General features: G+C 32.8%; 1 protein-coding gene across 6 annotated transcripts in view; it reads right to left on the bottom strand.

Moving 5' to 3' along the window:
• Window positions 1-27117, bottom strand: part of SUCO (SUN domain containing ossification factor) — an 89461-nt gene that overhangs the window by 30003 nt on the left and 32341 nt on the right. For 4 of the 6 annotated variants that reach the window (XR_012033026.1, XR_012033027.1, XM_072830639.1 and 1 more), the window contains exons 4-14: window positions 25528-25679; window positions 23807-23944; window positions 23433-23583; window positions 19347-19470; window positions 18392-18516; window positions 17279-17346; window positions 4978-5085; window positions 2881-2986; window positions 919-939; window positions 683-738; window positions 102-193 (exon numbers count right to left, since the gene is read on the bottom strand). Coding sequence is in view for 4 of the 6 variants with exons in the window: in XM_072830639.1 (XP_072686740.1) it covers window positions 102-193; window positions 683-738; window positions 919-939; window positions 2881-2986; window positions 4978-5085; window positions 17279-17346; window positions 18392-18516; window positions 19347-19470; window positions 23433-23583; window positions 23807-23944; window positions 25528-25679 (1141 nt within the window). In the remaining 2 variants the exon portion in view is untranslated. Of the gene's footprint in view, window positions 1-101; window positions 194-682; window positions 739-918; window positions 940-2880; window positions 2987-4977; window positions 5086-17278; window positions 17347-18391; window positions 18517-19346; window positions 19471-23432; window positions 23584-23806; window positions 23945-25527; window positions 25680-27117 lie in introns of those variants that run through there. The other 2 variants (XM_072830641.1, XM_072830642.1) reach the window with 2 other exon arrangements.

Raw genomic sequence — 27117 nt, 5'->3', positions numbered from 1 at the left:
TGAGGGTGACATAAAACCTTCTCCTACCCCTACAGACTAATATTAGACTTTAAAAAACAAAAAAAATACATATAATAGTCATTTCTCTTAAAGTCACTTACCATAGTCCTCATCAAATAATTCTTGACGTTCTGACTGATACTGGGAATCAGCAATTTCTTCATATTCTTCAACCATGCTAGTGCCAAATACCCTATTAACAACAATTTCATTAAAGACTTTAAAACAAAACAGAGTTGTTAAGACTCATCTCTTCATAATAAATGACAAAATACATTAACTTTGGTTATTTTTTTGAGAGCCATTAGCTTCTGGACTCCAAAACAATGACCGTTTCTTACACTGTAGTCACCCGCCCACTGTTTCCATTAAAATTTTAATCTATTTAAGGCATTTAAAAATGTGATGGCCAGTTTTAATATTTGTCTAAGAATTTTCCATATATTATTATCATAGCAAAACAGCAAGCAAACTAAACCAGATACATATAATGGTTATTTTTTTCTTAAAGCAAATTCTTACATTTTTCTAAAATGGATTCAAGAACAAGGTTTTAACAGCTTCTATTTCTATAGTATTAACTTCACATAACAGAAAATCATTTCCTCACTTTAAATATACTGGGACTTTTGTGTATCTTTTTTTTTTAATAAGTCACTCGATAAATGTTGTTCTGTATTACCTTATAAGGCTTAATGGACAAAAGTGCTCTGATCCAAAATGTGATACCAACTCTACCTAAAGAATAAAGCACAGTGCACGTGAGATTATCTAACAATATATTCAGTTTCTTTCATCAAATTTCTAAAAATAAAGTCTTCATTTCCCCGAAAGTCAATAATTATAAGTTTTGCTTTTTTGCCATGCAGTAATATGCCATGCCCTGTATTCAATATTGCAAAAGAGAAGGTTGCTAACCTTTATGTACTTGATGAACATCTGAAGCAAGAGAAAGGAAAAGAAAAAGAAATCAGTTCCAAAGTCTGGATAACATGCCATAAGCAACATTTAATATTTGTAAATTATATTGTATAATTAAAGTTTAGAAAGCCATATACTGTGTGATGGATAACATTGTAGTACTCTTATTTCTTTGCAGAATCAAGCCAATAATTAAAATTTTTACCATCATGGCTAGAAAATATAATCTAACTGTAATGAAATAATAAATTAACTTTAAGGTTAAGTTGAATAACCTAAAATTCATTGCTGCTATTTTATTTATCTGTCAGGAATAAAAGCATTCTAAAACTAATAAAGAATATCTAGAAACAATCTGTGTCTTATATTAATTCAAATATTATAGATATGTATTATGTATCTATGGATATATATGTTGATATGCACAAGCATTTACATAGTGATAAAAAGATTAATTAGCATTATATAAAATAATATTTATTCTTGTGTATATTGTATACAAATTTTTTTAAGGAAAGCATGAATTTTTCGTATGCTAGGTTATTTCAAATATAACTTACAGAACAAAAAGATATATAATCAATCCACTTTTAAGAAACAAACTATTTTAAAAAGTAGACTATACATCTGGGTTTAATTTTGGGATAAGGAAAACCCAGGCAAACTTACATATTTATCAACATTAGAATTAGAATTAAATGGGGTTTTTTTGCTTTTAGAACTAATGCTATCAAAACTAATTTTTTAGAAAAATGATCCTCAAGGTGCTCTATAATGTCCTACCATATAAAGGACTAAGTAGGGAATGGCACTTTTAAAACAACCAATAAAATGTTCTGCCATTATTAACAGAGTAGATGGTACAAAGAATGATTCTTGGAACTATTTCATTAATAGGTGGGTTGCCTTAACTGTAAAAATTAAATACAATTGTATCACCTGCCACATAATTTTTTAAATTCTTCCTTATCACAGTGTAGACACTGCTATATAAAAAGGTCATAAGCAACCGTTTAAAAGAAACAAATCATACCTTCATTTTTCTGAACACTGTTGAACCACTAAGAATATCAACTGCATTTAAAAAAAATAATTTGGCATTTTTATATTAAGACTAGGAATACTACAAGTTTACCCATTCATAGAAGCCAATTTAATATATGCTTAAAAAAGACACAGACAATATAATCCCAGAGGACGATCAGGCAGTGTAAGTTCTCACATTTAAAGAAGAAAAGACAGAAATTAGAGCTGCTATCATTCCAAAGGGTCATATTATAAATACAGTGGTACTTCAAGGTGTGCTATTATTTTAGAGAGAAAAAAAAAAAAAAAGAGGGGAGGAGAAGAGTAGGAAACTCCTGTATTTTGTTTAAAATCCGATTTAAGAGTAGTAAGTGTATTTCAGTAGATAATTCAACTTTGGTAGAGGAAGTAGCAGGAATACTGAATATAAGCATTTAAAACTTTATCTGAAATTGGTATTTGGACACAGAATATTTCACTTGAATACACAATAGAAAAGGCAAAAGCTGTAAGACAAATAATTGGATATCAATATTAAAATGATCTAAAAATCCGATTCTAATTAAAAAAATCAGACTTGAATTAAAAAAATCAATGACTAACAATGATTTGGTCTTTGAAATAGAGACACATGATACTATGAAGATGACATTTTACATAAAGACCCAAAAAATATGAAGATACAATTTGAAATTTCATCAGAGCTGCAAATATCAAAAAATTGGCCTAAGCTACCAGTTACACAAAAGGGAATGTGTTAATATTTGTTTCATAAAATAATAAATGCAAGTAAGAATCATTTTATCAAAAAGAATATTGCATTAATATCCTCAAGTTTTGTGATTTCTAAAAGGGGGGGGGTGAGGCATAAAAAAGTACGAATAATAGGTATGTTTTTATTATAAAACATAGTCCTGAATGTATAAACATTACCTTCACATATTTTGCATACATCTGTTCATCTAAAGGGAAACTCTGGACATTCCTCTCATCTCTACCATGAAAAGTACCCAGTTTAATCCACTTATTTGTGGGATATCTAGGAAATAAATATAAACATTCTTTTTAAAAAATCATAAACCACGTACTGAGAGGTTCCATCACATCTCCAAAATACATCCTGTTTATTTTTTTCCTCCAAGAGCACATACTCACTTAACATATTTAAATAGGAGTAAAACACTGAGTTGAAGAAATACATTTTATTTTCCAACTAAATAAACTCTGATAGGTTCCTCTTTATAGGGAAAGAATATCTTGAGAAACTCACACCATTATCAAACAGAAAGCAAGAAAGGAGAAGACAAACGTAGGACCAAAACAGCTTCTTGGATTTCTAAGTAAACTGGAGGTTTTAAAACAGAGAGTACAAGAGATTGTTTCAGAAGGAGGTACTACTACTCCTCAGGTACTGACAGGTGTGTGACAATATAAAATATAAATAAAAGTACTGGTGGAAAGGGAAACAAAAAATTCCTTGCCAAGCAAGCTTATTAGATGAAAAATGGATGAAATTCAAGAGGTCTTGACAATTAATTTCAATAACTGTATATGCAAAATGTTGAGTGTGAGGTGCAAGAAGAAAGAGCATGGAAAACCATTAACAATCACAACAGAAGAATGGTTAAATAAATAATAGCATCCTACATGCAATATCAGAGATACTCAAAAGGTATTTATGAAATGAGTAAATACCTCCAGTAGGGGAAAATATAAACTATTTAGAACTAGAGGATATTATGCCAAGTGAAATAAGTCAATGAGAGAAAGATAGTATCATATGACTTCATGTGTGGAATTTAAGAAACAAAACAGAGTATCATAGAGGAAGAAAGGAAAAGATAAAACAAGATGAAATCAGAGAGGGAGACAAGCCATAGGAGACTCTTAATCATAGGAAACAAACTGAGTCACTGGAGGGGAGGGGGCCCATAGGGGATGAGGTACCTCGGCGATGGGCATTAAAGAGAACACATGATGTAATGAGCACTGGGTACTATATAAGACTGATGAATCACTGACCTTCTACCTGAAACCTATAATACATTATATGTTAATTAACTGAATTTAAATAAAATTTAAAATAAAGAAAGAAAAATAAAAAAAATATTCATTAAAAATGGTATATTTAATCCATAGAATTACTGAATTAATACTGTAATGTAACATTGTAAGTTAATTATATTTAAGCAAATAAAAATTTTTAAATGGTGTGTTTAAAAGACAAAAGCATGTATCAGGATATAAGCAGTAAAAGCTGATTTTTTAAAAAAAATTACTAAATATATAAATACATAGAAAAGACTGGAAGGAATATATTAAAATGCTAATAAGTTATCTTTGATTGGATTGTGATTCTTTACCAAATTCCTTACAAAATGTTTATTCTTTTATAATCACACATACATAACAAAGTTTTTAAAATATATTTTAACAAAAATATACCTCATGATATATAAAATGAAATATTCATGAATGTTTAAAGTAACTTTTAAAATTTTTTTTTTTTTTGGAGAGAGAAAGACAGAGCACAGGCAGGAGGAGAGACAGAATAGACTCCCTGCTGAGCAGGGCACCTGATGTGGGACTCAAACCCAGGACCCAGAGATCATGACTTGAGCCAAGGCAGATGCTTAACCATCTGAGCCAACCAGGTGCCCCTTTTAATAACTTTTTAAAGAAATGTTTGGCAGTAACAGAGCATAATAATTAAAAATAAGGAATCTGAAGTCATACAGATCTACGTTTGAATCCTGATTCTCCAATTCACAACTCATGTGATCTGGACAAACTATTTAACCTTTCCTTATCTGTTTCCTCACCTTATAAAGGAATAATATCATATAATGATTATAAACACTATATGATTTAGTGAAAGTAAACTGATTAGCAAGTGCCTAATACTATAGTATTATTCCTATTCTTACAAACAGATCTATTAAAAACTAAAGTTTTAAAAAGTGATGCATTTAAAAATTTTTATTCCGGAAATCCAACAAAACCTCTGTAGAAAGCAGCTTTAGAATTTACCTGTCACTGATAGAAACCAGAAAGTCTTTAGGAGTTGATGAAAATAATTCATAATTTGCAATATCAAGCTGTTTTACTTGAATTGGCTCACAAAGTTCAATAACAAACCTTTAAAAAGAACACAAGACAATTATTGAGATAAACCAACCAAAAAAATAGTTCATATTAAACATAAATAGTTCACATAAACTAGACTTCCACTAAGTTACTTGTTATTTCCCAAGCATATCATTAGTTGGGGGATGAAGTAACTATAAATAACATAAGATACTGATTTTGTCCTACAAAATTTTTTAAAAGGTTCTTTTTTTAATGACAACATTCTTGGAGAAGGAATGACTTCACTAAAAGCAGCTAGTAAAAGTGTAAACTGACTAGTCTAGAGGGCAGTTTGGCATATACGTGATCTCAAAGGGTACCACAGTCTTTGATTTAGCAGTAAACTTTTAGAAATTTATCCTAAGGACACAAGCTCCAAAGACTCACCCTTGTATATTCATTGTAATATATCAAGGCAGAGTTTATAAAAGCAGGTGGAAAAATTCAACCTACATGTTTAGCATTAAGAATTTAAGTATGGTCTACTCAAACAATGAAATACCAACAGACATTAAAAATGTTACTAGAAACTCCATCTATATAAATATCTAGAAAATGTAAAATAATTTATAGTGATGGAAGACAGATCTGTAATTGCTGTAGGAGCAAGAGTTGGTTACAAAGGAGCATGAGAAAACATTTCGGGAAGGTGGATATGTTTCATTATCTTTATTGTAGTGATATTTTCATAGATGTATAAATGTCAAAATATATCAAATTGTACATTCTGCTGCTATGTTGCAGTTTATTTTATATGTGTATATATATATTTTTTATGTCAATTATGTTCAATAAAACTATTCTTTAAAAATGATGCCAGAGACCTGTATTTACAGTCATGGAAAAATGCCATAAAATATTGCTTCTTAGGAAGAATTAAAGTATGGTGTCATGTGTCTAAAATAAAACTGAATACAGCGTGGCATTTGGGGAAAAGAAATACTCAGGACATCTAAAACTCTAATCAATACTTTCAGAAAGTAATTACTATATCAAATGAGATTATATATATTGACAATGAAATAAATCAAAAGCATTAAAAATAACATCTTGTGTTTAATTTATGAGAGCAAAAGAACCAAGTTTTAGCAGATGGCAAAAAACAATCAGGTTTCAGAGAAAAGCTCATGAAGAGAAGCAAACCAACATTTGCTGAATGCTTACTCTGGGTCAGATATTATGTTAAATGATTTACATTCACTCTTTAATTTTTTATAACCAAACTGCAAAGAATATGATCTCCATTTTATAAAACAATTCAATAATCACTAAGTGGTTACTTCACATTCTTCTCTTCTGCCTTGTAATTAAAGACCCCGCCAAAATATAGCTGAGCTTATAGCCACACATCAAAGATTGTGTCTCTCAGTTTTGGTCGTGTTATTTAGTTTAGGGTGAAGAGGGGCTGTGAGGAGAAATGTCAAGTCCAACTTCTAGGTCAAGTCTTTTTTTTTTTTTTTTAAGATTTTTTTTATTTATTCACGAGAGACACAGAGCACAAGAGGCAGAGACACAGGCAGAGGGAGAAGCAGGCTCCATGCAGGGAGCCAGACGTGGGACTCAATCCCGGGTCTCCAAGTTCACAACCTGGGCTGAAGGTGGCGCTAAACCACTGAGCCAGCTGGGTTGCCCTAGGTCAAGTCTTTAAAAGGGAGCTGCTACTTCTCCATTTGCTTTCTCCTACCTTACAGGTTGGAATGAGAATGTGATAGGAATAAATAATTTCAGCAATGCAGGCAGGGACAACATCTTTAGGGGAGGCAAAGGAACACGACAGAAAGTGTGTGGGTCCTTTAATTGTTCGGTTCTATCTATCTGGCTCCAAAGCTTGAACATTTCCCAAACCACCAAAACACCCTTGGGAAAGGGAACTAAAGAAAACCAAACTCAGACTTTGCTTGTTATTTATAACGAAAAAAATAAATCTAAAAGAACATTAAGAAGAAAATAAAAAGCTAATTCTCCTCCACCTCTTCTTTTTGTATATGATGTTCTCAATTTCTATGAAGACATGAGCTATATATCAGAAAAAATAAGCTTTCAAACATATTACCAGATATAAAAAGTAAATTCAATGTGATGATCACTAGATATTATATGCAACTGATGAATTATTGAACTCTATACCTGAAACTAATGATGTACTATATATATTGAATTTAAATTTTAAAAATTAACAATATATAAAGAAAAACATGAAAAAGGTGAATTCACCGAGAAGATTTAATAATTCTAAAACTTGTATGCACCTAATAAATAAATATAAAATATAAGCAGGTATGTTATTATTCCTCAATTAGTTGATTTTAAAATGCTCTCTCATTTTTCTGCCTCATCTTTTATGTTTTCTTAGAAGCAGAGAATATTCTATGCAAATTAATAGAACCACATATATAAAACTTGACAAATCCAATTTCAATATGCTGCTTTTTTTTTTTAATTTTTATTTATTTATGATAGTCACACAGAGAGAGAGAGAGAAAGAGAGAGAGAGGCAGAGACACAGGCAGAGGGAGAAGCAGGCTCCATGCACCGGGAGCCCGACGTGGGATTCGATCCCGGGTCTCCAGGATCGCGCCCTGGGCCAAAGGCAGGCGCCAAACCGCTGCGCCACCCAGGGATCCCTCAATATGCTTCTTTTAGTCATTTATAGTTCAGGAATTTTAAGAGATCATAGATCTAAACACAAGATCTAAACCCCATGTATCAAAATTTAGTTGATACAATTAGGAAGGAAATTTATAACCTTAATGTGTTTATCTGGAAAAAAAAAAACTAAGTTCAATAGAACTAAACTTAAAGAAAACATAAGATAATAAAATTTCAAGCAGAAATCCATAAAACAAAACAAAACAAAAGACATGATGGAGGTAATCAATAAAGTCAAACTGGTACATGGAGGAAGACATAGTAGAGTTTTTTTTTTAAAAAAAAATCATTAAAACAATCATTGAAACAATAAGAGAATACTATAAACTTTATTACAAAAACTTTGAAAATGAAGACAAATTTCTAGAAAAATGTAATTTACCAAAAGTAACTTAAGAATAGTAAACCTAAATAGTCTTATAACTATTTCTTTTAAATGTATTTAAAAACATCCCAATCTACTTACACCAGTACGAAATGGTACATGCTTTAGCTTATTTATAGTAACACTGTTTGCCATGGCAGATTATGAACACCAAATATTCATCATCATAAGACTAGTTAAATATTGGTAAAACCAAATAATCAAACTTTATGTAGCTGTCAAAAAGAATGAAAACGTTTTCTATGAACAAAATAGAAAAATGACCAGATACTGTTGAGTTAAAATTTAACTCAAGGAGAAAAATAGTGTGTATAATATACTAAGTTGTGTGAAAAAAGATCAATAAAAATCTACATTTGTATTTGCACAAAGAAACTAAAAAGATATCTAAGAATTTAACAATGAATAAGAAGATGGATGACAGATTGGAAGAATCTCACTCTAACTCCCTTATCCTTCTGAAATACCTTTTTGGGTTTTGAACCATGTGAACATATTACTTAGCTTTTTTTAAATTACACACTTAAAAGAAAATCAGTATCTTCTCACAGGCCAAGATGGTTTTATAGCTGAGTACCAAACTTAGAATATACCTAATGGTACAAGGTTAGAAGCAATGCCTTTAAAATAAGGAATAAGATGACATTGCCTACTGTCACTGTTTCTATTTATAATTTTCCCAGGGACCTTGCCAGCATGTAATGACAAAAAGAAAGTAAAATACAATGAAAAGGATTAAAAATTTTTTAAAGAAGAAAAATATGCAGGGACGCTATAATTTTCTACACAGAAACTCCAAAGAAAAATCTACACATTATTAGAAAAAGAGAATATAAAAAGATAGTTGGATATAAGATCCATATGTAAAAAACTGGACATCTATATACAAGAATTTCTAAAAAGATTTATTTATTTAAGAAAGAGAGGGAGGGAGCACATGCGCACACAAGTGTGAGCTGGGGAAGGGGCAGAGGAAGAAGAGTGATTTACAAGTAGACTTCGCAGGTGAGCACAGAGCCCAAAATCAAGAGCTGGCCACTGACCTGACTGAGCCACCCAGGCACCCCAAGCCCAGCACTAGTATTCTTTTTTTTTTTTTTTAAGATTTATTTATTTATTTATGATAGAGAGAGAGACAGAGAGAGAGAGAGAGAGAGAGAGAGAGAGAGAGAGGCAGAGACACAGGAGGAGGGAGAAGCAGGATCCATGCTGGGAGCCGGATGTGGGACTTGATCCTGGGACTCCAGGATCACACCCTGGGCCAAAGGCAGGTGCTAAACCGCTGAGCCACCCAGGGATTCCCCAGCTAGTATTCTCATTACTGTTGTTCTCAATTCTTGTTCAGATACATTGTTTATATCTGTTTTGAACAAATCCCTGGCCGTGATTTCTTCTTGATATTTCTTTCAGAAAATTCCTGTCTTGTCATTTTGTCTTGGTTTCTATCTTTTGCATATTATGAAAGCTTGTAATGTTTCCTGTTCCTGAGAGTAATGCAATATTAAAAAGGGGTCATACGCTGTCCAGAGCATTGCACTTCAGGAAGTGTTTCAGGTATATGCTACACACACTCTGCTTTCTTTTGGCTGCTCTTTCCCACAGGTCAGTCCTCTACAGAGTTCCTTCTTGTTTGCAGTGGGGAGTGCTTGGACCTTTAACTAGGTGTGCTTTGATCTGTTAAAATAAGTCTGATTAAAACAAAATTATCTAAACAGAAAAATGGAGAGGGAAGAATGAATCCCTCCTACATATCATATAAAAAAATTCCACTGGGATCAAAAACCTAAACATGGATAGCATAAGTTAAAAATTTAAGGTATCTTTTTTTTTAATGTCAGAGATCTGACATCCAAAAAATCCAAAATTATGACAGGTAAGTTCAGCTACATTGTTTATTCAGTTCTACACTACTCCCTGATTTACAATGTACTTTTATCATAAACTTTGCCTCTAAGCATGCATTTGTTCTGTACTCCCTGTTCATTCTACTGATCGGTTTATCACCACCTACAGTAACATCTCATTTTCTTTAGCTTTATGGATCTTAGTATCGGGTGGGGCAAGTTTTTGCATCATATTCTTCAGGACCATCTTAGCTGTTCTTCTGCTTCTGCTTTTTTCTTATTAATCTTAGACTTATATATTCTGTTGAATTCCCCAAATATCATGTCAAATTTTCTTTGGAATTTTACTGAATCTCCAGATGACTCAGATATTGAGTTTTCTTTTCTATATATAGGACATATCCTTCTTTGTCTTTTAATGTCTTTCAGTAGATTATTATTTTTTAAAATTTTCAGGAAAGTATTGTATATCTTATTAAATTCATTTCTGGGTGGCTATTTATTTGCTGCAATTGTAAACTCATTTTTAAAAATTACATTTTATTGGGGCACCTGGATGGCTCAGCTGGTTAAGCAGGTTGGCTCTTGATTTCAGTTCAGGTCATGATCTCAAGAGTTATAGGATCTAACCCGATGCTGAGCTCTGTGCTAAATGGGCAGTCTGCTTGAGAATGTTATCTGTCTGTCCATCCCCCTGCTCCCATGTGACCCCCCCCTCAAATAAATTAATTTTTAAAAATAGTAGCTGGACTTGAAAAAAGGATAGAAGACACCAGAAAAACACTTGCTGCAGAGATAAAAGACCTAAAAATTAGTTGGGCTGAAAAAAAAAAAAATGCTACAACTGAGATGCTGCAAAACTGACTAGATATAATCACAACAAGGATGGAAGAAGCAGAGGAATGAATAGGTGATACAGAAGATAAAATTATGGAAAATAATGAAGCTGAAAACAAAGAAAGGAAACTAGTAGATCATGAATAGAGACTTAGGGAACTCAGTGATTCCATAAAGCACAGTAATATCTGTATCATAGGAGTCCCAGAAGAAGAAAAGTGGGGAAAAGGGGGCAGAAGGTTTATTTGAAGAAATTATAGCTCAGAACTTTCCTAATATGGGGAAAGGCATTCAAGTCCAAGAGGCACAGAGAACTGCCTTCAAAATCAACAGAAACAGGTTAACATCAAGATATAACATAGTGAAACTTGCAAAACACAAAGATAAAGAGAGAATTCTGAAAGCAGCTAGGAACAAAAGGTCCTTAACCTACAGTGGTAGACACATAAGGTTAGGAGAAGACCTGTCCATAGAAACTTGCCAGTTTATAGAGAGTGGCATGATATATCCAACATGCTAAATGGGAAGAATATGTAGCCAAGAATACTTTATCCAATAAGGCTGTCAATCAGAATAGAAGGAGAGATGAAGTTTCCAAGACAAGCAAAAACTAAAAGAGTTCATGAACCCTAAACCAGCTCTGCAGGAAATATTAAATGGGACCCTTTAAGCAGGAAAGGGAAACCAAGAGCAACAAAGACAGAGATAATCTACAGGAACAGTGACTTTACAGGTAATACGATGGCACTAAATTCAAAAAATTTCTCTGAATGTAAATAAACTAAATACTCCAATCAAAAGACAGGCTATCTGAATGGATTAAAAAAACAAAGGATGCCTGGGTAGCTCAGTGGTTGAGTGCCTGCCTCCAGGTCAGGGCATGATCCTGGGATTCCAGGATCAAGTCCTGCATCAGGGTCCCCCTGGGGAACCTGCTTCTCCCTCTGACCATGTCTCTGCTTTTCTCTGTGTGTCTCTCTGAATAAATAAAATCTTAAAACAAAAACAAAACAAGACCCCCATCAATATGCTGCTTACAAGAGACTTATTTTAGACCCATAGACACCTCCAGATTGGAAGTGATGGAGTAGAGAACCATCTATCATGCTGAGGGACATCAACAGAAAACTGGAATAGCCACACTTGTATCAGACAAGCTAGATTTTAAACCAAAGACTATAATAAGAGATGGAGAAGGATACTATATCGTAATAAAGACATCTATCCAACTAGAAGATCTAACACATATAAATATTTATGTCCCTAACTTGGGAGCAGCCACGTATATAAATAAATTAATACCAAACTTAAACTCATTGATAATAATACAATACTAGCAGGAGGTTTAACACCCCCAATTGCAGCAATGGACAGGTCATCTAAGCAGAAGATCAATAAGGAAACAAGGGCTTTTAATGACACACTGGACCAGATGACTTCACAGAGCATTTCATATGTTCAGTGCATTTCATTCTAAAGCAGTAGAATACACATTCTTCTCAAGTGCATATGGAACATTCTCCAGAACAGATCACATACGTAAACACACAGAGATAGAGACCATACCATACATATTTTCAGACCATACGCTATGAAACTTAAAATCAACTACAAGAAAATATTTGGAAAGACCACCAATACATAGAAGTTAAAGAACATACTACTAAAAAATGAACAGGTTAACCTGGAAATTAATGAAAAAAATTTAAAAATACATGGAAGCAAATGGAAATAAAAACACGACAGTATGAAATCTTTGGGATACAGCAAAGGCTGTATCATAAGAGGGACGTATATGATACAGACTTTCCACAAGAGGCAAGAAAAGTCTTAAATACACATCTAACCTGACATCAAAAGGAGCTGGAAAAAGAACAGTAAATAAAACTGTTCTCAAAACCAGCAGAGGAAGGAAAATAATAAAGATTAGAGCAGAAATAAAGGATACAGAAATTTAAAGAGAGTAGAACAGAGCAACAAAACTAGGAGCTAGTTCTTTGAAAGAATTAACAAAATCGATAAACCCCTTGCCAAATTTATCAAAAAGAAAAAGAACCCAAATAAAATCACTAAAAAGAGGAGAAGATCACAACACCACTGAAATACAAACAATTATAAGAGAATATTATGAGCAATTACATGACAACAAATTGGGCAATCTAGAAGAAATGCATAAATTCCTAGAAACATGTAAAACTACAAAAACTGAAACAGGAAGAAATAGAAAACTTGAACAGACACATAACCAGAAAAGAAATTGAATTAGTAATCAAAATCTCCCAACAAACAAGAGTCTAGGGCCAGTCTGGTTTCCTAGGGGAATTCTACCATCATTAAAGAAGAGTTAATACCAATTCTGCTGAAACTGTTCCAAAAAAATAGAAATGGAAGGAAAACTTCCAAACTCATTCTACAAAGATGGCATTATCTTGACTCCAAAACCAGACAGAGATCCCACTAAAACCAGGAATTACAGACCAATATCCCTGATGAAAATTGTCAACAAGATACTAGCAAATCAAATCCAACAGTATATTAAAAGAATTATTCACCACGATCAAGTGGGATTTATTCCTGGGCTGCAGGGGTGGTTCAATATCCACAAATTAATCAACATCATACACTACATTAATAAAAGAAGGGGTAAGAGCCATATGATCTTTTCAATAAATGCAGAAAAAGCATTTGACAAAATACAGCACCCTTTCTTGATAAAAACCCTCAATAAAGTATGGATAGACACCTCAACATTATAAAGGCCATATATGAAAATCCCACAGCTAATATCCTCCTCAATGGGGAAAAACAGAGCTTTTCCCCTAATGTCAGAAACATGACAGTGATGTCTACTCTCATCTCTGTTGTTCAACATAGTACTGGAAGTCCTAGAAAAAGCAATCAGACAACAAAAAGAAATAAAAGGCATCCAGATCAGCAAGGAAGAAGTCAAACTTTCACTCTTCAAAGAGGACATGATATTCCATGTAGAAAATCCAAAAGACTAAACCCCCAAAATTGCTAAAACTGATACATGAATTCAGCAAAGTCGCAGGATATAAAATCAAGGTACAGAAATCTGTTGAATTTCTATACACCAATAATGAAGCAGCAGCAGGAGAAATCAAGGAATCAATCCCATTTTGGTGCACCAAAACCCACAAGATACGTAAGAATCAACGTGACCAGAGGTGAAAGATCTGTACTCTGAAAACTATAGAACACTCATGAAGAAAACTGATGAGGACACAAAGAAATGGAAAAACATTAGATGCTCATGGATTGGAAGAACATATATTGTTAAAATATCTATACTACCCAAAGTAATCTATACAGTCAATGCAATTCCTATCAAAATAATAGCATTTTTCAGAGAGCTACAACAAACAATTCTAAAATTTGTATAGAACCAGAAAAGATCCCATATAGCCAAAGTAATATAGAAAAAGCAAAGCAAAGCAGGAAGCATCACAATTCCACACTTCAAATTGTATTACAAAGCTGTAATTATCAAGGCAGTTGGTACTGGCATAAAAACAGACACATAGATCAATAGTATAGAACAGAGAATCCAGAAATGGACCCACAACTATCAGGTCAACTTATCTTCAACAAAGCAGGAAAGAATATCCAATGAAAAAAAAAAGTCTCTTCAACAAATGGTGCTGGGAAAACTGGACAGAGACATGCAGAAGAATGAAACTGGGCCACTTTCTTATACCATAGACAAAAATAAATTCCAAATGGATGAAAGACCTAAATTTGAGATAGGAAACCATCAAAATCCTAGAGAAAAACACAGCCAATAATCTCTTTGACCTCGGCCATAGTAACTTCTTCCTAAACATGTTACCAGAAGCAAGAAAAACAGCAAATCTGAACTATTGGCACTTCATCAAGATAAAAAGCTCCTGCAGGGCAAAGGAAACAATCAACAAAACTAAAAGGCAGCCTATGGAATGGGAAAAGATATTTGCAAGCAATGTAACAATAAAAGTTTAGTATCCAAAACCTATAAAGAACTTATCAAACTCAACACCCAAAAACCAAATTATCCAGTTAAGAAATGGGCAGAAGACATGAATAGACATTTTTCCAAAGAAGATATACAGATATGGCTAACAGACACATGAAAAGATGCTCAACATCACTCGGCATCAGGGAAATACAAATCAAAACCACAATGAGATACTACTTCATACCTGATGGAAAGCTAAAATAACAACACAGGAAACAACAGATGTTAGTGAAGAGAGAGAAAGGGGAACCCTCATGCACTGCTAGTGGGAATGCAAACTGGTGCAGCCACTCCGGAGAACAATATGGAAGTGCCTCAAAAAAGTTAAAAATAGAACTACCCTATGATCCAACAATTGTACTACTTGGTATTACCCATAGGATACAAAAATATAGATTTAAATAGGTATATGCACCCCGATGTTTATAGCAGCATTATCAACAAGAACCAAACTATGGAAAGAACCCAAGTATCTATTCAACTGATGAACAGATAAAGAAGATGTGGTGTGTGTGTACACACACACACACACACACGAATACTACTCAGCTATCAAAAAGAATGAAATCTTGCCATCTGTAACAACACGGATGGAACTAGAACATATTATGCTAAATGAAATAAGTCAGTCAGAGAAAGACAAATACCGTTATGATTTCACTTATATGTGGAATTTAAGAAACAAAACAGATGAACATAGGGGAAGGGAAGGAAAAATAAGATAAAAACAGAAGGAGGCAAACTATAAGAGACTCTTAACTACAGAGAACAAAATTGCTGGAGGGGAGGTGTTTGGGGGGATGGACTAAATGGGTGATGGCCATTAAGAAGGGCACTTGTTATTAGCACTGGGTGTTATGTGTAAGTGATGAATCACTAAAGTCTACCCCTAAAACCGATACTACACTATATGTTAACTTGAATTTAAATAAAAACAAGAATAGTGAAAAAAGTTTTGATGAAGATGACTCTACCAAATATTAAGACATAAAGCTACAGTGAGACTATGTGGTCTTAATATACCCTAGGGGGATTAACCTACTTAAATCAGGTGAAATCAATTAAACATGCTCTGAAGTCCAATTATACAATGAAAACACCTATGTAAATGAGCCAAGACTAAATAAATATGCAGTAAACACATAAATACATGCTGTTTGGTAGAAATGTTAAAATACAAATGCATAGCTATGACTACTTCATATAACTTCATCCCAGCATGTCTGTTTGAAATACAAAAATTTGGAGCATAAAAACTTGAGCTGTTACTGACTATAGAGGTGCCTACAAATAAAAAAAACAAACAAACCTCAAAATAACAGTTTAATTACAATCTCAGATAATCATTTCCTCAATTCCAATTTATGACAGAAGGAAAAGTAGACTTTCAAATTATCCCTTAATTCCCTCAAGTAATTTGTGGTATTAATTTTCAAAATGAACCTAAATGTACCAAAAGGAAAGCCAAGAACAGAAAACATAAGCATTATCTTAAAAGAGTTTCTCCTCAGATTTAAAAAAAAAAAAAAAATTCAATATATATATTTTTAGTAAATCAGTATGATGGTGGTGATTTATCTTAATTCTTTTTTGAACAGCGGCTTTGGAGCAATTAAATAATCTAATAAAATTGTTGGTATATCACCTATACCTTTGCCTATATTCTTAGTTATTGGCAGAATCACAGACCCAAGTAAGAGCCAAAATCCTTGGGAGATTTCCTAGATGACTCTCTCTACATCCAATTACTAACCAAGAGCTGCCAGTTTAATCTGCTATAAATATCTTTTATATCCCCCCCTCTCTTCTATATCTAAACTGCCAATGCCTTAATTAAAGCAGGTTCCTAACTGGTTTCCGTAATCCCAGTTGCATTTTGTTGTAGGCCATCCTTTGAGGACGAGCCTTCTTAAAATACCAATGAGATCGTGTCATTTTCTTTTTTTTTTTTTTTTTTTTTTTAGATCATGTCATTTTCTTACTTAAAACAAACACTGCCCTCCACAGTATTTTAACAAACTTCAAAACATTTTAAGATAAATACAGCATTGGATGGCCTGGTAAACTAAACTATTGGTAAACTAAATTTGTCTCCTCTTTCACGATTATTCTAATTATACCTTTATTCTTATCCTAAAATAATTTCTTCAGGTTGCTTCTACTTATAGCTGCCCATAAGAAATACAATCCTTTTAGCACTGTCCCCACATCCTTACAGTTCCTGAATATCTCCGTCTCCCTCATTTGTGACTTCCTACAAATCCTTGAAGATTTAGCTCAGGAATTACTTCTTCTAGGAAAACTAAGAAAGTACAGTACAAGCCAGACCTAAATTAAGTACAATACAAGCACCTATCAATCATAAATACTTTTTAAGTGACTACATGAACAAATCAATCTAATCCTAACATAAAAGCTTAACAGAGGATGTACATACATAGAATGCACTGTATTAAATTTTATATTACTTACCAAATTTTAGTGCTGCAAGGATTCAACATATAAAGATCCATATTTTCTATAAGAATAGCAGATGTGCTCTATTTTAAAAAGGGGGAAGGGAATAAATTACTTAAGGAAAAACACTTCAACTCTAAAGATTTCTAGGATTTCTATATTTTTAGATCTTAAAATAGCAAGATTCTGAAATGCTCATTTGAGAAGAAGGTATAAAAAGGCTAAAATTTACCAGTTATGTCTATAATGTAAAGTTAGCCTTATAATAAAATGTTTAAAATTAAATGTCTGTTACTATAAAGGAAAAATGATTTTTCTATTAGTATTTTCTTTTTAAAATTTCAAACAGGTTTTAAAAGTTAAAAGACAAGATGAATGCCCTTCAGTGAATGACGAAATAAACTGTGGCACATTGAGACAACAGAATATTACTCAGCGCTAAAAAGAAATGAGCTATCAAGCCATGGACAAAACTTAAACTCATATTACTAAATGAAAGAAGCCAATGTGAAAAGGCTACATACAATATGACTCCAACTACATGACATTCTGGAAAAGACAAAATTATGAAGATAGTAAAAAGATTGGTGGTTGCCAGGGGTTGAGGGGAGCGAGGGATGACTAGGTGGAGCACAGAGGATTTTTAGGGCAGTAGAACTACTCTGTATGATACAATAATGGGAGATACATGTCATTACACATTTGTCCCATAGACTATATGATAAGAGTGAACCCTAAGGTAGACTATGGACTTCAGGTGACAATGTGTCAATGTAAATGAATCAAATGTATCACTCTGGTGGGAAGTATATAGATAATGGAGGAGGCTAAACACATATTGGGGTAAGGGATGTGAGAGAAATCTCTGTACTTTTCTCTCAATTTTCTTGTGAACTTATAACTGCTCTAAAAAGAGTCTTTACCAAGTCTAAAAAAAGGTGCAATGTATCAACCAATATAACTAAGAATTCATACAAGAAAATATCTTTAAAAGCATAATCCTACATGTATTAGTAAATCAGAAAAAGAGCTAGCTCATGTTAAAATATAGTTTTCAGCAAACTGCTGCCTTTATTTAAAAAAGTTACTAGTGTCCCACATGTACAGAAGAATTTTACAGTTAAGTACCTTGGCTTCTGGATTAGCGGCCAAAATTTTGGCACCACATTCTACTGAGGCATAATTATTTCGATTTTTCTGTACTTTTTTTGTTGCATGTAGACCTCCATTAGAAGATGGATGCATTGACTGACCTGCAGACAAACCTTATTATAAACGTACATATATGATGACTATGATTTAAAATACCCCCAAAAATGATCTCAAACGCAATAGCTGATGTGTAGTGAAGAACAGGTTTTAATACTTAAGAGAACATTTTAAAAACCCATTAAAAAATTCAAAATGCTTTACCTCTTGGCTTTAAAATACCCCCCAAACCAAATTAACTCCAAAAATCCACAATACTTGAGTTATGTCTAAATAATACGAGTCTCAAAATGAAGCTTATCATGACAATCAAAATATTGTGCATACATATTTTATTAAGGATAGATGCTATCTTTCTATAACATTAAGAATTTTTAACTGAGATTTTCTTTCAAAAACAAAGGGCAATACCTTTGTCCAACTCTGTTTATAGTTTAAGGTTTCATGACTCAAAAGTTTCATTCATATCCCAGACAAGCCCCCACCAAAAACAAAAACAACAAAGTTTCCATGCAATTTTCCTCTTATAAATTGAAATGAAGATTACTGTTCTGTCTACTTTGTCTCATTTTTCCTCATTTAACAGTTTACAAGAATGGATTTTATTTTTTTGTTTGGTTTTTGTTTTAATTTTTTTCTTTTTTTTTTTAATTGGAGTTCAATTTACAAGAATGGATTTTAATTAAGATTAAAACTATGTAGTTATATACAGGTAAATCATGTATGTTGGTAATTACACATCTTAGTAACTTTCACCTTTAAAAAGTTTTCAAAAGTTTTATTTTATTTTACCAACTATGGAGAGAAATGAATATTTAAACCAGTCCCTAAAAAAGTAAAATAAATTTAAAAAAGAATTACAATGCTTCCATACTTTTTTCTTTTTCTACTTCCATAACTTTCTTCTTCCATTCATCAAATGTTGGTATATCTTCTGGGTCTTTGGGACTTGTTACAGATGTGTGGTCAATTTCCCCTGGTTTTGTGTAATCAGAACTCTGAAAGAAATACAAAAGAATACAGAGAAAACAGATTAATAAATTGTAAAAGTACATACAAATGTTCCTGTAAAATTAAAGTCAAATTTTATAGTTGACAGAAAATATCTCAGAATAATGAAATGTAAAAAGTTTTGGTTTGCTTAAAAGGTGAGTTTCCCTTGAAATAATTGAAAATCTTCTACCTAAGCATCACAAGATGTATTCTTGTGGAAATCTACCTAAGCATCACAAGCACCATAGGATGTATTCCTTCACGTTAGCAATATAAGCATAGGTTGTAAAAAAAAAAAAAAAAAAAAAAAAAAACTCTGTATCATAAACAAACAATTCCTTACATAAGTTAATAAATACTATAGTTGTAATGCATCCATCTTAAAATCTAAGCTAAAATAATATATGTTTATATATAATATATGCTTAAAGAAAGCTAATTTTAGATGACCATTCACATAAAAATTTAAGGTAGATTTAAAAACATAAAGAGTCTAAAGAAAAAGCTTTTTAAAGAAAGTAGAGAAAAATCTTCATATATAAAGGGATTTAACAACATGAAGAAATAATAGTTTAAAAAAAAAGACTGACACATTTCACTGGATTAAAATTTTAAAATTTAAATGTATTGAAAGACCATAAAATACATGGTACAACAGCCACAAGCTGAAAGAAGTATTTGCAATATATGCAACCTTTAATAAAGGATTACTAAAACTACAAAGACTACCTACAAATCAATAATGGAGAAAAGGAACAATAAATTCAGCAAAGAGAAAATGCAAAATGCTCAATCTCAGTAACAACCAGGGAATGCAAATGAACACCAGACATGCTAAATTAATTATACCAATCTGATGTACCCTCAAGTGTGGCATGTCTGTTGAACCATGGGAACATCTCTCAGACTGCTGAATGGAGTTCAAAATTTAGTAACATTAGGGGTACCTGGCAGGCTAATTCAGAAGAACATGCAACTCCCAATCTTGGGGTCCTGAGTTTTAGCCCCACACTGGGTACAGAGAGTACTTAAATAAATAAACTTAAAAACAATTTAGCAATAAAAGTAAACGTGCATACCCTGTGACCCAATTCCACTCTTATGTATAAATATGAGTGAAAACATGCACATGTGTCTAAGAAAGTACGTATGAAAATGATTATTACAGCACTGTTTGTAATATCAAAAAATCAGAAACAACCTAAATATCTACTAATTGAAGAACAGGCAAATTATGGTAGTGAAATATAACAGTATAAATAATGAACAGACAAATCTCAAAACAATGGTATGGAAAATGATACTTAAGAATGACATCATTTTATATTATGTCCAAATATACCAAATAATAGTATGTATTGTTTATAATAATGTAGTTTTGGGAAAAGTTTAAAAACACATTCTTACACACATACATATACACGCTGAATTTGACATAGGTGTTCTATCTGAAGAGGAGAGAAGAAATATAACTGGGGAAAGGCACACAATTTAATTTGTAATTTTTTCCCCATAATCTGAATACTGTATGCAAGTATGTTAATTCCATTGCTTATTTCTGTATTCCTAAAGCAATGCATAACATTTATTAAAATTTCCTTGAGGGATCCCTGGGTGGCGCAGTGGTTTAGCGCCTGCCTTTGGCCCAGGGCGGGATCCTGGAGACCCAGGATCGAATCCCACGTCGGGCTCCCGGTGCATGGAGCCTGCTTCTCCCTCTGCCTGTGTCTCTGCCTCTCTCTCTCTCTGTGACTATCATAAGTAAATAAATAAAAAAAAAAAAAAAAAAAAAATTTCCTTGAGAAGTATACATCTATTTAGATGACTTACTCTGGTAAATAGCACAAATCTCATATAGTGTACATATGCTATTTTTGTAGGGCACACTTTTAAGAATACTAATATTTGGGCAGCCCAGGTGGCTCAGCGGTTTAGCGCCACCTTCAGCCCAGGGTGTGATCCTGGAGACCCGGGATCGAGTCCCGCGTCAGGCTACCTGCATGGAGTCTGCTTCTCCCTCTGCCAGCGTCTCTGCCTCTCTCTCTCTGTGTCTCTCATGAATAAATAAATAAATAAAATCTAAAAAAAAAAACAACAACTAATATTTGCTATATTAAAGTATACTTTTAAGGACTGATACTAGAATATTAGAATTACACTAATATACTAGTTTATTAGAATTACACAAACACAAAAACCCATAATCTTTCTCTAGAAAGACAGAAAACTGGCTCCCATACAACCTCCATCTTGGAGTGTTTTGCAGAACAGGCTAACAGACTAAATGAAGTATATGGCTATAAAAAAAAAATACATAGCAGAATGTAAAGACCTAGCAAACCATTACTTTAAAAGTTAAATAAAAACCTAGTCTGAACATAATGGGAAAATAAGAAAAAAACATATTTATAAAAATTAACCTGAGTACTTAAGAATAAAGCCCAATACTAAAAGAAATACAAAAGTAGAGGAACATACTTATGCTCTTTGAGGCCCAGGCAAATAAATCACTATCACCTCTTAGCAACAAATAAGAAAACTAAACAATACAATAAAAATACTTGGTAAAGCACTGTTTCTAACTAAGTATGGCAAAGACTGTCTTACAGATTCTTGAGATAACAAGGATAACACAAAGATCTACCTGCATGAGAAAAAAAACTCTCCAGTCACACAAACTTAACTGGAAACAATTATCCTGAACTGGACAATACATAAAACTACCAGATATTTCATTATGTGCTCATTATCTGATAATTTTTCCAGGATATTAATTTATTTAGGATCTAATTAATACAGTTAAAAATTACACCATTTTTGCCTATTAGCATAGACTCATCATCCATCTTTACATCCTAGGTTATGAAGACTAGTTTCAGTCCGCTAATGGTTAAGGAGAAAGAAAAACTAGGACAAAACTGGCTGCCATGCTTGAATTTCACATCTGATACTTGTATAGCTCCAAAGAAGGTATTTTTGTAATGTTTGCCTAATTTTATTTATGGCTGTGGACAACTGAACTATAATATATGTCTGATTTGGTTTCATTAAGAAAATTACTTCCTTCAAGATGGTGGACTACAAAATGTTGCTCCTGTAATTTTAAGAAGCATCATAAAAATAGCTGGTACAGTGATATTAAAGTCTCCAGAATGAAGTTTAGTTAGTTGTGAGTACATATTCACTGAAAATATATGAAAGGGAAGGTAGAGAACAGAAGATCCAAATTAAAAGGGAACAAATGTCTATAGTACTCAGTACTTTAAATTACTCTTTGATTCCACATGTTTTAAGTTCAGGGAGTGGACTTCATCTCTGTTACACCGTTACTTCTTACCTGAAGGGAGCCCAGACTTCTCCACCAACATTTCTTTAGGAAATTCTGCATTGGCCTCTATACGAAGTCAAAGCAGAACTCGAAAGGAGAAAAGAAAGTAAAACTTTCTTTGGAAAGTATAATTGAGGATAGTATAATTGTAAACGGCACACTCTTCAATATAAGCTGATCTAGTTTGTAGTCTGTGCACAAATAACAAACAAAAGGTAAAATATCTCTTTAAAATAATTCTGTTTGAAGAGCCTAAATTTAACATTGTTTATGGAGTTAAACTTATGTTCAGCCTGAAGATACCTGAATTCAATAATAATAGCTTCTTCTATACAGCTCTCTGAGAAACTGCTTAAAGACATTATGTATCTGGTATCAAACAGTTGATGGCAGCAGAAAACCACTTAATTATATACAAAGCTCATACTTGGAACAACTTTATGTATAAACAATACACTGGCAACAGTACCCAAAAAGTAACCACTTGCCCTCAAGGAACACAGCTAGCCTCAGTTCCATATTCCTCATTAACTACTTAATCACTGATTTTTATGGCAAATATGGTTAGCAAACTGCAACATAAGCTAATAATAAAAATGCATAATATAAAGTAAGAAATAGTCCAAGTCATATACCTACCTCATTTTTTAAATTATCTGAAGTATTCAATGCAGATTTTGAATCACCACTTTTCTGATCACTTGCTGAAACTTTTGATTCAAATTCTGATTTTGTTATTTTTCCTTTGCCATGTGAAGATGACACATTTTCTATATGCTGGCCAACAAGGCTATTAGAAACCAAAAAGACGTATTAAAAGAATTAGCTGAATAACAAGTTTATGTAATCTAACCTAAACTGTTACAATTCTCATGTATAAAATAAACCAAGAAAAGAGCACAAAGGGATTAGCTTTCTCTCAATCACAAAGTGGAATTACACGTGTACCATTCAAACATGACACTGCTATCATTACAGAATTATATAAAGGGCAAACAACATTTCACACCCACCTTTCAGGTGGACTAACAAAGGAAGGCTGGTCAACTGGAGCATTTGTTTCAAGGGTGTCACCAACATCACAATCGGTTTCAGATTGCTCAGTTTCACTTGGTTTGGCTATAGGAATAGTACCAGATTTTTCTATTTCACTAAAAATAGAAACAAAAAAGACAATCTGGCAATTCAATGAAAATAATGTGGCATAAGTTAAAAATTTTATTAGCGATTTTCAAAAAATAATCTAAGCCACCGAAAAATGCTTTGTAGTTCTGCAGGCTGTTTTCAAGAATTCACTATTTTAAATCATATAAGGTCAACTCCTGATTCTTGATCTGTTAATGTCCTTGGCCATTAAATAGGTAATTACCAAATTTTAAAGCAAAATATCAGAGTTTAGTATTTGGTCTCATAAAAAATAAGTTTTCAAATTTATGTATGTATGTATGTATTTATTGGGAGGTGGGGTCAGAAAGCACACTAGCGCATACAAGGAGGGACAGGAGGGGGAGAGGGAGAAAGAAAATCTTAAGCAGTCTCCACACTATACGGAGCCCAACTTGGGGCTCGATCTCACAACCCTGAGATCATGATTTGAGCTGAAATCAAGAGTTAAATGCTTAGGCGACTAAGACACTCATGCGTCCATAAAATTACTTTTTTAACTGCATCTTCTCTAATGTTTCCTTCCTGTTAGTATATTCTACCAGTATTAGAGTTGCTGCCTATAGTATCAAAAAATCATCTATTATCTCAAAACATTTCACTAAAGTTCTCAAGGCACTTTCAGAATTTTGTTTTATATATACCCTAATATTTTCCCCTACTCACTTCCAATTTGCTAAGTAGTCATGTTCAATATAATGGGAAAATAATATGTACTGTTCAGATATGTAATATCTAGCCTTAAATTCTTTCTGGAATAAATATTTTAAAAATTTGAAATACTATTGTTATTTCTAAGCATGTCTCCTGTTTCTTTGTTCCTTATCTAGGATAAATACCTAAATGGCAACTCTAACATCTCTAAGTACCACTCCTTCACCCCAGTCCCTTCTGTTCTTAAAGAGAGTATTTAAAAAGTGCTTATGTCCCCCCGCCAAAAAAAAAGTAGTGATGATAATATTTATTGACAGATATATTATTACTATGTGCCAGATATTGTCCTATCCATGAATATATATGTATATATGTATATATGTGTGTGTACACACACACACACACGAAATAGTAAGAGAAATACTTAATGTAGTATGAGAAGGGAATTTTGTTCTTTGTAGTGTTGCTTTAAGGATCAGGAGAGATTTAATAGACTAGGAAAGACATAATAGATTTTTCTAAATTAAGGAAATCTTACACCTACATATCCTGAATATTATCAAGTTTGAAAAACATATCTATTCACAAAAAGACACAACTATGAATGGAATGCTGCAGTAATACTTGATGGAAATGAATACCGACATTTGAATCTTTGATAATTATAGAGAAGATTACTCAAATAAGTATTTACTTAAACAAGCAGAACCTCAGTTTATGTGATGTAGAGATTTCATGGCTGAGATCTAATCAACTCAGAGTTTGGATGCAGAATAAAAACACAGGCATCGTAACTTAAGTCTGCTATATGGCCTAAACTTCAAATCTGAGTCTCAAGCTGCCTTATCTTTAAAAAGACCTTTTTCTATCATTACCTAATGGGATTCCTTTTTTTTTTTTCTTTGTAATGACTTACTCAAGCTTTGAGATTGGAGTAATCTCTGAGGTAGATGAGCTGGAAATATTTTCAATGTTTTCACTTCCCACAACTATACTGGAAGAATCTTCTTGTAGATCAACTGTAGGGAGTGTCTCAATCACAGATGGACTTAATTTTGACTCAGTATTCTGTTAAAAAAAAAAAAAGTCAGTTGTATTCTTTTGCTATATAGGATTTTATAAAAGTACATTCAAAAGTGACAGTATCAAGAATGTACTTTTATAAAAATCCTATCTTCTAACATTTACCCCCCAAGAAATATACTTCATATTAAAATAAAAGCTCTAGACATTTTTCATGGCATTTCACAAACCAGGACAAAGGAGCTTGTCTTTCTTCTTTCCTATTTTCTATCAAGACCTACATATATTTCCCTCTTACTACTATTAATGCTAGTAGCAACACAGAAATCATATTTAAATATACAAAACAGTACAACACATACTTCTTGCCTCAGAGCAGTTTAGAAGATAATGTCCACAAATAAATAACAGCACAGGGCATGTACAAGTAATATTACAATGCAATCCATGATTTTCACTGCTCCGTCACTCCTGGATGCTCTGGATCTTTCTACCCTCCAAACCACAATCTGAAATCTACCTAATACCACTCATATTTGAAACCTCTATCAGCATATTCACCACCACAACCAACACTACAGAGAATTAGCCATTCCTCTTTCTCTATGCCTCTACTTTCTCTGTATATAGACTTAAGACAGCATCTATAACAACTTAATTATCTTATTTAAGGTCTCCTTCCCTTTTTCAAGTATACTGTAAATGTCTTGAGTAAGAACTATGTTCTCTTGATCTTCATGCTCCCTGGCACATAGCAGACATTCAATGCTTATTAACTATCAAGTGAGAGGTATTCATGCTCAGTTCAAGGAAAAGACAAACTATGGACTCTTATGGACTAGAATAATTGGTTCTCTGAAGCAAAAAGGACTCAGTATGGAAGCAGAAAGAAAACACAAGGTATAGAGTTCAGAGGAATATAAAATGCAATCATCTGGGGAAATATTTACACTGAAATGAAAAATTCACAAAGGAATATAAACAGTTTACAGTTTATGGTGGAGGCCTTGAAAAAAGGAGTATTACATTATCAAATATTATATTATCATTTTAATATGTATTTAATATAAAAAAAATCAATGAGATATTTTACATTTTTTTAACTCAATCTCCAAAATCCAATATGTATTTAATACTTGCAGCAAGTCTCAATTTGGACTAGCTGCATTTCCAGTACTCAATAGCCCCATGTAGCTAGTGGCTACTATACTGAACAGCACAGATCTATTAAGATGCAATAAGCACTTCAAAGTATTTGAGGAAGAGTATACCATGATAAAAGTTCTGGAGAATGAACAATGGTAGGACTGTTCAGGATAGTCGTATAACTGGAAGGGCTACAGAGAACTTTTTCGTACTCTTATGTACACACATCTGACAAACATCTTCCAGGATCCAATAAAATGAAATTCACTATTTGTACTTAGCGAAACCAAGTCATAAAATAGCTGTAACTGTATTTTCAAAAAAGAATTCTCCCCCA

This window comes from Canis lupus, chromosome 6, assembly GCF_048164855.1.
Source record: "Canis lupus baileyi chromosome 6, mCanLup2.hap1, whole genome shotgun sequence".
In the NCBI taxonomy this organism is placed as follows: domain Eukaryota; kingdom Metazoa; phylum Chordata; class Mammalia; order Carnivora; family Canidae; genus Canis; species Canis lupus.
Note: the sequence above shows the minus strand (reverse complement) of the source record. Positions and strands in the feature narration are given on the sequence as shown.